Here is a 12,422-nt window from a genome sequence, read left to right as displayed (position 1 = left end):
GTGCGTCCCGCGTTGTTGTCCTGCAAGGCGAAGGCTAAGGAATAGTTTAATCTAGCTAGATTCGGTGAGTTAAAGAACGATAGAAAGATAGTAAGGAACAACGAATGTATTTCATAGTTCCTGAAACTTCTGCGGTAAGCAATGTTAGTACGTTACTGATTAGAATCAGGGTGCCTTTGTGCGCACCTAGATACATGTCCTACCTACGGGCCTGTGTTTGCAGCAATGTATACATATATGTGAGGGTCTATTCAACATTAAATTCAACATTTTTTAAATGTGGATTGGTGATATGACAGTTTCTGTTACATCTGCAATTACGTGTAAACGTTACGCGAATAGCTTTCAGTTGTAAAGTTATGATACACTTTTTTTTTCATGTTACGTCTAGCTGATGCCGCATGTTACACTGATATCTTGAGTCTTTGCACGTAACGTAGAAGTTATGCTCGTGCTGATTTTTTCATTGGTAGCATCTGTCCCAATGTTGGCTATGAAGCGAGCGCCTATTTCCCTACTTAGAATAATGAGCCATCCTGTCAATAAACGACCTATGCATTCATTCATTGTCGGGGAACAAGTGAGATTTAGTTCTCTGGTGTACCTGCCATCCGGTGTGCTTGGTCGCCATTTTGGCACAATAATACAAAACGTATATAGCCTGAAAATTATTTGTTCTCCTTCTGCGCTAAAACATTTTGATCGTGCAGAGTTCGTCTTCGTTAGACTGCCAGGTCCACTATAGTGGCGACGAATAACAAAACAACTTGGATGAAAACACGCAGCTTTCAACGACGAGTTCAAGGCACCATTAGAGGATTATAATTTCGCTTTTCTCAATAAACGCATCAGAGCACTCTTACATTTCACAATAGAGCATTCCCTGAACCATATCATAGGACTACCTACCACGTATACAACGCGAAACGTTTCACGCCAGCAAAGCTAAACAACGAGTATAGTCAGATACTCTACTAGGATAGACGCAGAAAACCTAGCGAAAATTATTATTTACGTGCTGCGGCCATTCACTTAGGCGCGATGCGACCATAACGGGAAAATTCTCAACGACGGTCGCACGCACCGATCTGCTCGTGCGTAAATAGTTTGAAAAACGCCCATCCCTTGCTTTATTAGGGAGTTTAGGTCAGGGGACACTAGCCGTGCACCCAAGCATTGGGTGACGTAGACTCCACTGTTGCCATTCGCGCTCTCTTGTACTCGGTTTGGTTTATTTGGTAGGCCCGACGATTTGCGTCGCACAATGCTTGCTTCCCCTACCCTCAAACTCTCTATTATTGTGGATCTGCTGTCTGCGACAAACGTTCGTGTGAAAACCACATGGAAGACATCGTTTCCGTCACATTTTGCTCAATGAAGTTCTTGTCCCGCACGTTTTAAAGCATCATTGTGAAGTATAGTGATGGCACGCACGAATTTACATTATTTGGGTAAACGTTTCCCAGCCAGAATTGAAAATTCCAAGCGGTTGAAAGCAGAGTGCCGAGAAAAATATTTTAAGCAGTGTGTACATGTATGAATGCGCGCGTTATGATATAATCTGGCCTTCACGACATTATCGTACAAGCCCCAGATTTTTAATTTCTCCTCGTGCTTCGCATAACGTCGTATATAAGGTTGCTTCGTGCAAACTGATTTCAGTTTACCGACGACACTGCTTAGAGAATAACAGGAGTCGTGGCACTGCGATAAGCTCTCGCGGCTGGCATGTATTGTTATTTTTTTTTTTCCCGCAGACTACGGGGCGAAGTAGGACGTCTGCTAGGCGGAGGGAAGCTGCGTCCGCCCTCGTGATTGCTGGCAATAATAAAAATTGACTCTCTCTCCTGCAGACAGCGTTATGAGCCCCACAGGGTGTTAAAAAAATCACTTTGCACCTGACAGAATGACATGACAACATTTATTTCATTTCCCTCACATGGCACGCTGCTCGCCAACACGGCCTGCGACAAACGCGAGCGTGCTCTTCATATGTCACCGACGGCGTTTTCGTACAACTGCCGAACAACGCACAGGCGGCCAAGTAAAAAAAGATAAAGAAAGAAAGAAATAAAAGCTTGCGCACGGAGCGAACGTCGCGATCGAAACAGCGGCGCCACGCGACTGCCGTTTAGCAGGCTTTATTTGACGCGAAGCCACAACACTCAGCGTGCGGGTTTCATTCAGGGGAAGTTCACGAAGGCCGATAGCAAGGGCGTCCTTCTCGGCCAAACCGCACAGCGAGTGCGAGCTTCGAAGGGGAGGAAGCGAGCGAGAGCGGTACTTTAGGCAGCGGCCGTAAATTTGTCCGGGCCGTTAAAACTGCCAGGAGCGCGGTCGGGATTGGGTCGGGCCCGGTCGTTCACAAAACGGCGCGCGTATAGCCTTCGGCCGGCGATAGACACCCTCCGAGTTGGCCATTGGGCTGTTCGTTTTTATGGGGCTGCCTCGAGCACGCCGCCGGGGCCACTCGAGACGCACCCCGCGGCCACGGTGCTGACAGGATTACGAGCCGCGCGGACCTCTCGAGAGCCGCGAGGGGAGGAGACCGGCGCGATATTTACGAGCGAAAAGAGCGCGCGCGGCTCGTTGTCGCGAGCCCCGGCAACGCCTCCGCGTGGTCTCGCGCGTGCGGCGTGTTTACACTACCGCGTGTGTGGCAGCGACTCACTCTGGCCGACGTGGACTTTTCGCATCCAGGGGTAGATCTGCGGCGGGTTGGCGGGATAAGCGGGCTTCTGCTGCGATGACTGCTGCTGCTGCGGCTGCGGTTGTTGCTGCTGCGCTTGGCTCCCAGCTGTCGGCGTGGCCTGCGCTGCGGCCGCCGCGCTCCTCGGCGGACTGCTGTGCGCGACCTGCGCGGGCTGTACCGGCGACGGCGACGAGCCTCGCGTCTCGGGGCTCGACGGCGACTGGGTACTCGAGGCGCTCAGGTCTTGCGGCGACGCGGCCGTCGACTCGGGTGCCGCGTACTTGCAGCTGGCCGCGGACGGCGTGGGCGTGCGCGGGCTCGGGTGTCCCGCGCCGCCGGGGAGCCGCTGGCCGCAGCCGGGAAAGCCGTGCTCGGCGCCGCCGTTCTGCAGGTGCGCCGCCGGCTGGCTGTACGGTCCACCGTAGGGCTGCACGGGCGACGCCGGGCCGCTGTAGCAGCCGGTGGCGGCGTACGGTTGCACCTGCGGCGTGTAGTAGTCCGTGTCCTGGCCTCGCTGCTGGCCGTAGCAGGAGGCCAGCGAGTTGACGAACTGGTACGAACTCATGAGTGTCGCAACTCAGGGCCCACGCGGGGGCGCCATGGGGTGGCGCGAAACGCAGTCGCAGCAGCAGTAGCACACGGGAGGGAACACACAAACTGGTAGGAGCACACGATGCCGACCGAACTCCACCCGATCAAGCCTCAGGGCACGACTGTGCCGCCGGCCCACGGCCGCTCGCCTGTTATACGGGGAGGGGGGGGCTGAAGAGGGGCTGCCCTGGCCACAGCGCCCTCTGCACCTTTCTCGCGCGCCGCACACGAGGGAGAGAGCTCCGGCGGGGGTCCTCCGCCGCTGCTGCTGCTTGTCGCTCACTGCTACGTCGCTGCCGCGCGCCCCATGATCGATTCCCTTCTGGGCGAATGAGACGCCAAGAACATTTCCCTCCTAGCCCTGAGACCGCATTATAATTTCTTCCAGCGGCAATTAATATCTGCCAGCTCTCTCATGTCCTCCTCACTCCCGACGCGGCGGCGTCCGCCGTCGAGAGTAGTCCGGCTACGCGCGTACCAGGCCGCGCCGCCTCCTCGCCGCCTGCGCGCCACGCGCCGTCCTCTGCGGAGCCTGGAGCCGCGCGAGAGGAGGCGCGCACCCTCGCCTGCGCGAGAGGATTTTCCACTCTCGTTCCCGGCTGCCATGGCCACCCCTACTGAGTGACGTAACCCGCACGTGACAAAGAACGCTCCGCCTCAACGCGCGCACGCATGCGCACGGCCTTCGGAGATCGAGCGCGCCGCGAAAGAAGGTTTATTTTGCGCGTCGCCGACGGAAGTGAATGGGGGCCGGAAGTCGTTCTAGTTTAGTAGCACTCCGACGTTCGCCGGTGTTGCATCACAGGAGTCGGTCGGGGACAACTCCGGCGATCGAGAAGTTAGCCGTCCATGCTCGCTGCCGCATGATTAGATCAGGATTTGTACACACTTGCCGCCGCGATGTTTTCATTTCTTTCCGCCTGGATAGGAGTGCACTCAAGATATAAGGTAGGATTTTCATTTCGTTTTAATCAGTTCTCATTACTTTCTTTCACTGGCCCTACTCTGAGAAGGCGCTTGCTTTAATGGCCGATGCGACTACTATGACCTACTTTATTTCGAAGCGTTGAGGTATCGTTAGAAAAGTGTAGTGCATCATACCTGAAATAAAAATTATTTTGTTTCACCCGTTCGAGTTGTGAGCTATTTATTCGTAATTTTTTTTTTACCTATGTCTCTCTGACGCCATCGTTGGAATGACATAGGGAGGCTGGCGTCTTGTGGTAAACTGCACATCTGTCTCCTCGTGCGCGCGAATATCGGCTCACATTACCGCACTCAGCGTAGAGTAGTACGCAAAGCACTCAGCTTGCGGCCGTTGATGTTCCTCAGATACGTGCCAAGATATTGGACAGTGTCGAAGCTGAAAATCTAAGGCTTATGTCATGGTCAGCCGTCTGCCACTGTCGTTACCTCACATGCATGCTTAATAAATATATTGTTTTGCTCTCTGCCCGAAACGCTGTTGTCGCGGAAACGACAAGAGAAATAATCGGGGAGTCATCTGTCAGATTGCGCAAGTTTATTTCGACTAAATCGCCCGCCGTCAAAGCCGCCCGCGGGCCTCATGCCGTCCTCTCCGACAGCCGGCACACGCGAGAGATGCCACGCGGCGAGCCACGCCGGAGGCTCGCAACGGCTGCGCGGTTCAAAAGAGGGCGCCAAAACACGACGCCGGCCCGCGCGCGTCGAGGACGCCATAAATCTCGCGCGAAGCGTGCGGCTGCCTCGCCGCCGGCGATGCCGCCGGCGTCTGAGATGCGTCGGCGCTGTTCCCGGCGCTCTTAGCAGCCATTACTGTCCTCTTAACGCCTTCTGCCCGACCAGAGAAGGTGCGAAGACCCACGCTAGCGCGAGTCACAGGTAAATTACTTCCCTTTACCGTCGCCTGCCGCCCTTCTTTGTGGCAGTCCGTGGCGTTCGATGGAGGCCGCCATGATTGCTCTAAGCGGCATTGTAAACAAACATGGCGCCGCCCATAGGTGTCGGCTACGGAGCCGGCCCGCGCATTTTGCGACGTTGCCGGCGCGCTTTTGTACTCATGTGCATTCAAACTTCATTGTGGTGCAACGACGTTATCTTCTACCTCTACAACAATTCGACTGCCACTGCTCGCCGCCTATTGTGCTGCGTACACGCCGGCGTCCTCTGTTAAAGAGCGGCGAAACGGATGGCAGACGTGTTTGATCCCTTTTCTTACCTTTTCACGTTCTTATGATAACAGCACCGGTATACTCAATATAGAAGTAAGGTATATTTATTTGCAAAATTAATTGGCCCCGAAAGCTTCTCATTGCTTACCATTCATTGTGCAAAGTGTACGTTGGTTCTTGTTCGGTGCCGGATGTCAATCAAAATGTACCGATTTGGGGTTATTAATTTATTTAAGCTGCGATCAAATAAGCGCTACGTTCTGGAAATTACATGATGCTCGGCTCACCGCCAGTACGTTGTGGCGTTATGTATACGTAGCTTACTTCTTAAAGAATTATTTTGTTCGAGAACCAACTTCTATAGCCTGCTGGGTAATTCCCGACGCCGCTCCTGTTACGTTGTCTTCAAGGAAGCGTCGATGACAAATATTGACTATATAACTATTTATATGTCGAAGTAGTGGGAGTGTAGTGCTCTGCATCACTCAAGCAAGCACGTACGCTAAATGGAATGTGGGGTATACAAGGCCCATAAGCAGCGATAAGAGGTTTTGGCGTTAGGACATCCCCGAAAAAGACATTGATCGCTTTGTTTGCTGCGCTTTCTCTTTGATTTGTAAGAAATACATTTATTTATCTTCATGTATCTGTAAGCTGACGTAACTTGTCAGAAATTTGTTCGCGTATTCACTTCGCAAATGTACAGTGCAGACACTAAAATTCGAAATGTAAGGTGTATATGTACTCTCTCGAGCAATCTGCTATTACTTTCTAGAAGCCGTATACAGCGGGTCGGCACACATGCCCCACATACAAGTGTTCGATGATTCAAAGCTACTTTTTACGTATTAATACATCAGATTAGAATCCACACGTGAGTAATCGTTGCTTAAAAGCGAATTCAATATTCCATTCTATATGCATCACGACTGTAAGTACAATGACGTACCTACTTTGCGGCATAAACTTACGCATATACGCTTCCCCTGCTATTATAATGCAATTCTTAACACGCTTACAGAATCTATCTATCTTACTATACCCGCACCTGTGACTGCAGGCACCAGAGTCAACACTTCAGAGCCAAAGTAAACAGTCAAAGATGTGCTCTAACTTTAAGTGTTTACAATTACTAAATAAGCCCTCAGTGCACCGTTGGACTATTCCTACTGGTCAGGGGTACCTACCGAAGCTCCAGGATCACATGTTGCACGATTTGCTGGCCTAGAATAATGTAACCATTGTATACCGTTTCAGGCTTTGTCATTGGTCCGAACGAGGCTTCGCCTACATTTAGCTTGTATCATCCGGGCTTGAGAGGCGTATTATACGAATCAATTATGATCAAGCAAAATAAATCGCCTTGTGCGAGTCGCGCGGTGCTGAAATACCCGCATTCGCTTCAGCATCACAATCATTAGGCAATTTATGTCCACTAGAGAACATAAGTTCTCCATTGGTTGATGTACATTTGCCCAGTTTTGTGCCAGCTGAGATCATCATATGCCTACAGATCTCCTATAGTCTCATCACGCCATCTGCTTCTCCGCCGTCGCCGACTGCGCTCCTCTTCTCTTTACAATCCATTCTGTAATTCATATGGAGCGACGGTTATCTGCATGCATAACATATCCCACAGCTACCACAGCTATTGCCGCACAGCTGCATATCCCTCGTTTATTTCCGACTAGCATGTGCAACCGCATGCAGCCAAATGCTGTAATTTGTAGACCTGCTCATATGCGATGCGGCATCTTATAATAAGTAGAAAAATTATGCGTGCTCCTATTATGGGCCTGCCATGTAGCATTGTAGTGGCGCTGCATTTCTAAAATTGGAAGTCGATCTTCAACTGGAAGGCTTGACCCTGTAAGGGTACATCGACGAAATAACAAATGATTTTTGAGCACCGCAGATGTGCGTAACTAATTCAGCCATATCTACTCATTTATTGCTTTTTCTGTATATATATGTTAATGATCTTAGGTGAGTGTTTTCTAAAGCCTTCTGTTGCTTCCATGTTTCAGGTAAGGTCTGACAATGTGGCCAGGAACCTCCTTGCGTGAAGAGTGCGCACATCTAGTTATGTAATGAAAACATTTCTATGAAAGCAGTTGTGCTATTTCTAAATTACCACCAGTATTTATTATTGCAGGCGTTAATATAGCTGAGCTATTACACTCACGCACAACCTAGCTGTGAGAAGTTTATTTTGGACGGACATTGTTTTGCAGTGTGTTGTGCTCAGGACGTGTAAGCACTTGCAGCACAGGGACACTTCACAATAAGGAGACGGCCGGTACGCACTTCCGATAACTGTTACCACAAGAGATGCAACTCACAAGAGATGTGGGAGTGTTCCTTGAGTATACTGTATAGGGCGACTTAGATCTATTAAGTAACTGTACATTTCGCATTTCCCAAGAGGAGTTTGGTCTGTCAGCGGTACTTGGATGATTGATAATTTGTTGTAGTTTCCAAATCTTCCTGCGGTGACTACAAAGCTCGCCAGTTCGCTCTGGGCTACTGGCATTTTCATTTATGACGAAGAAGAAGGCATCTCGGCTCTTCTTGCTTTCCCGACTCATCAGACAGCTGTATACGCCTTCATGTGACAATTTCTGGTCAGTATTAGCTTTGTTCGACTTCGAAAAGTTGCACGGCACCACAAATAAACAGGTGCAGAGAGTCGCGGTTCTGGTGCACCGGGCTGCACCCACTCGCTGCGAGGTTCAAAGGTCCACCACACCGCGACGACACCTTGCCTTGCACGCCGTGCAATTGAGGACGGGGATGTATAGGGTGCAAAGCTGTACTTCGGAGAATAGAGAGCCTAGGAGCAGCGCACCCGGAATAGGTGGTGGAGGTGTAGAGAAACTTGGTTGAATCGAATAGACCTATTGACTACATGTGTACTGTCATAAGTCCGTCGTATATATTTAGTAGCTCCTTGCGCTGCCTTGCGCCGATGTGACTGAATGTTTTTCCGCTCTAAATATGTAAGCCTGCCACATGTCACCTTGTAGCAGTACCCTGGGCGCCTTCCAACTGCTTTTGATATGTTTGGCCCAGCAGATTAGCCAGGGTGTTTTGTGGTGAATAAAATTGTGTTGAATGTACAACATAGAATCGCAGTGATACATAGCAAAACATTAAGGGACTCCTAGAGGCCCTAGAGCTTTGTTGACCATCGATGTTGCCGACGCTTTTGACATCATGGAACTGGATTTCTGACAAGTTGCTGTATTTGCTTGTTGTTACCCTTCCTGCTTGAGGCATGAGGCGATTTACGTGTTCGATAAGATCCACTGTCACGTTTACAACTTAACAGTTCGTCAGAGATTTCGGTACACTTGCGGCTTTTTGTGTAACCGTGGTTCGCATTTTTCGCTTTTTGGAGATCGATATGTAGAGATCACAACTGGTAAGTGCGAACATCCTGCTTTAAATATTGCAACTTGTCTCCATTCTCTGTGAATAATTGGAAGTTTACTGAAAAGAAATCTCGGGGTGTCTTCCTCTCGGCGGCTCTCGAAAAATTTGCTTCGTTTCAGGCCACTGATCTCTCTACGCAAAAAAAAAAAAAAAAAGCAGCAGCAATAAACTGAACTACGGCAAACTATTATGCACCGTTAAGGCAATACCACGAAGATAACTGATCCAACAAGGGATGGACCCGGAGGCTGCACAGACACCCATTTATCGACCACTGTTGATATTTTTCAATTTCTTGGGTACACCTGTCATACTTGGATAACCATGAAGATAGAGGCACGTCGAATTATGTCTTAAAGCAAGCTCAAGAAAATGTTCCCCGACCAATCAGTTTGTAATCCTTGCAAAAAAGGACAGTAGTGATGGCCAGATGACTTATAATGTAAAGCAGATTTGTTTCGTCAAGAAGAAAAAAAAAAAGCAGGCAATTCTCGGTGGCATTCGACTGAACTTACCGGCACCTTTTGTGTGGCAGCAGCAAAGTGGGTGTGATTGTGTAGGTATTTATGCAAATGAGACTGATGTCTCAACGTTTCTGCAAAAGTGCTGGATACATCTTAGTTTTTTTTTTTTTTTGAAGCAGTCGTATGATCAGACATACATATATAGCAGCGCTTTCAATTTCGGACATGTTCATATGTTGCTCCTGTGTATTTTGACATTAGCCAGTGGAGGGGACAGCTGTAGTTATTTTTAAAGTTATTCCTTTCCTTTTGCTCGACCATGGCAAGTTCTAAAAAATATGCATATCAAACGCACAAGTTTGAATCCGTGCAAAGCGGAGATTTGTTAAAGCAATTAATTAAATCCTTTACAACTAACGGCGATTCGTATAATTTGGTAATGACAGGTGTACGCACAGAAAAGTACGACACGTCTCAAGCAACCTTTAGTGATTCTGTACCTATTGTGTCATAGTGGGTCATACAAATTCTGGATAATTGGCCAAGAACGGGCACAGCCCTAAGGGCACATACCAAATGACTAAAACAAAGAAAGCAAAGTGATTAAAAACATTCTGTAAATAGAATTCACCCCTGAATTAACAGATTGATGTGCTTTATAGGTGCCTTTAAGCCGACATTATATGTTAAAGAGCAGATTAAAACATTAAAGAGCAGCATTATTGAGCAGATTGGGTGAGGGAACAAACGCGAGTTAATGACATCTCAGTTGAAATCAAGAAAAAGAAATGGGCATGGGCAGGGCATGTAATGAGGAGGAAAGATAACCGTCTGGTTATTGAGGGTTACGGACTGGATTCGAAGGGAAGGGAAGCGTAGCAGGGGGCGGCAGAAAGTTAGGTGGGCGGATGAGATTAAGAAGTTTGCAGGGACTACATGGCCACAATTAGTACATGACCGGGGTAGTTGGAGAAGTATGGGAGAGGCCTTGCCCTGCAGTGGGCTTAACCAGGCTGATGATGATGATGATGTGTTCACATTCTAGGAGTCGTAGTTGGACATGCACATTCTACACGATTGGCCAGGAATCCAGACGGCTGTATCAAAGAAATTAAAGTAAGTCAAAGAATTCGTTAAATGTAGTTCACCCTTTGGTTAACAGACTGGTGTGCTTTGGTTAACAGATTAATGGTGGTCGGTGTATCCGCCTATATAACGACAGACCCAATAGCAGCCAGGCAGCCATGCCGAACCCGGGAAAGTATAGACAAAGAAACCTTTAGTTTGAAATTACATTTGCTTACACTTCATTTTTTTTTTCGTATAGGGGCAAAGCGGTACTTCAGTCCCAGACAAATTCTTATGAGGTTGACAAGTACCTAACCCGTGTGTTATTCCCGAAACTCACACTCTGACGAGTGTTGTGAAAATGTTCTATATATATATATATATATATATATATATATATATATATATATATATATATATATATATATATATATATATATATATATATATATATATATATATTTTATCACATTATATTTTATCTCTCTACATCTCCCGCGCCCCCGTAAATTTTAGATGGCCAGACCAGCTATACCGCAATGAAATAGATGTTCTCGATACCAGCCGCCAGTTCTGGAATGTATAAGCACGCTGTGCAGAATAGTTATGCTCTGGCGATTTAGCAAAACACATTGCTGGGCCAGTTAGTGATGCAGTTTTCTTTCTGAAGGAAAATGCGTAACAGGTGGCATTGTTGTTAGACAATTCATGATTAAGTGACACCTAGCATAATGCACATGTTAATAGCGACCTTGGGCAACACTCATCGTTGAAGGAGGAAGAGGGAGAAATAAAGAGAGAGGGCAGGGATGTTAACCAGTAATGAGTCTGGTTGGCTACCCTGCTCTAGGGACAAGGAAGAGGGAATAGAGAGATAGTGGAGGGGGAGGAACGCCGCGGTGAGCTCGCACTGTCGTCAAAGGGAATGTGGAGTGGAGCTGTCTTCAAACAGATCTCGTAACTCAGTGACCGACACTATAAAGCATATGCTGTGAGCTATATACTATAGATGCAAATATATTGCATATGTTAGCAATGACTTTGGCAACCCTCACCCTTGAAGTGTTGGCCAAAGAGTAACTGGCCCTGCTTTGAGGCAACTGTTCTGACTTGTATCACATGTCATATGCTAAGGACATCATTTGTATAGCTTAAAAGTAAGTTTGACGTCACTCAACGTTGAAGTAATGTCTAAGGGCAAATTGCGACATTTAAACACGCTATGCAGAATAGTTACGCTTTTGGATTCTGTTAGAGATACATTCGTTGTTTAACAAAATACGTTGCAGGGCGAGTTGGTGATTCCTTTTTCTTTCTTAAGAAAAACGCATCGCAGGTTGCATTGTTGTTAGGCAACTCAGAATTTAGTGACACCTAGCATACTACTCATTTTAATAGTTACCTATTTCTGCAGGTCAACTTCCTGCACCCCTTTTATGGAAAGTGGAGCAGCAAGCTAATAATAATAATAATAATAATAGTTTTGGTGGACGTCTAAGAGTATGCTTTTGTATGTGGGTTGTGTGTTTGATATAAAACCAATGGGAACGATGCAGGACAGGCACGATATTTTGTTGGGTGATCGCTTTGTTTTGAGCTAGACGAGGTATCCATAGTTGCCGGTGTCAATACCAATAACTGGTACCTTACTTTGTCTTTTTCTTATTCGTTGGTCAGACCTCTTCTAGAATTTGCATCTGTTATTTGGAACAACTTGGGAGTGGGATGTAATTAGCCAGTTGCGACAGTATCAAAACCTCTTGTTTGAATTTTCTGCGCAAGACACTGTCAGTGTAAGGTGTCCTTTGACCACTACTACTTTATCAATGAATGGAAACTTAGTACGCTCAGCTGCAGGAGGCAGTGCCCAGACGTAACTTTTATGTATAAAGAGAGAGAGAGGGAGGGGAGAGAGAAAACAAGAAGAAGAAGAATGGCAGGGAGGTCAACCAGACTAGCGTCCGGTTTGCTACCCTACACTGGTGGAAGGGGGAATAGAAAAAGGAAAGCGGGAATGAG

The 12,422-nt window shown here is 47.7% G+C and overlaps 1 protein-coding gene and 1 long non-coding RNA gene across 3 annotated transcripts in view; one reads left to right on the top strand and one right to left on the bottom strand.

Moving 5' to 3' along the window:
* LOC126530801 (uncharacterized) overlaps window positions 1-3,660 on the bottom strand; it is a 72,883-nt gene extending 69,223 nt beyond the window's left edge. The window contains exon 1 of the mRNA XM_050178084.3: window positions 2,672-3,660. Coding sequence (XP_050034041.1) covers window positions 2,672-3,257 — 586 coding nt within the window. The 5' untranslated portion in view covers window positions 3,258-3,660. The remainder of the gene's footprint in view (window positions 1-2,671) is intronic.
* A 1,330-nt stretch (window positions 3,661-4,990) lies between these two features.
* The window catches only part of LOC129385012 (uncharacterized), a 159,485-nt gene continuing 152,053 nt past the window's right edge, over window positions 4,991-12,422 (top strand). For both annotated transcript variants that reach the window (XR_011894752.1, XR_011894754.1), the window contains exon 1: window positions 4,991-5,146. This is a non-coding gene — a long non-coding RNA (uncharacterized lncRNA). The remainder of the gene's footprint in view (window positions 5,147-12,422) is intronic.

This window comes from Dermacentor andersoni, chromosome 5, assembly GCF_023375885.2.
Source record: "Dermacentor andersoni chromosome 5, qqDerAnde1_hic_scaffold, whole genome shotgun sequence".
NCBI classification, from domain to species: Eukaryota; Metazoa; Arthropoda; class Arachnida; order Ixodida; family Ixodidae; genus Dermacentor; species Dermacentor andersoni.
The sequence above is the reverse complement of the archived record's forward strand: the minus strand, read 5'-3'. Positions and strand labels throughout refer to the sequence as shown.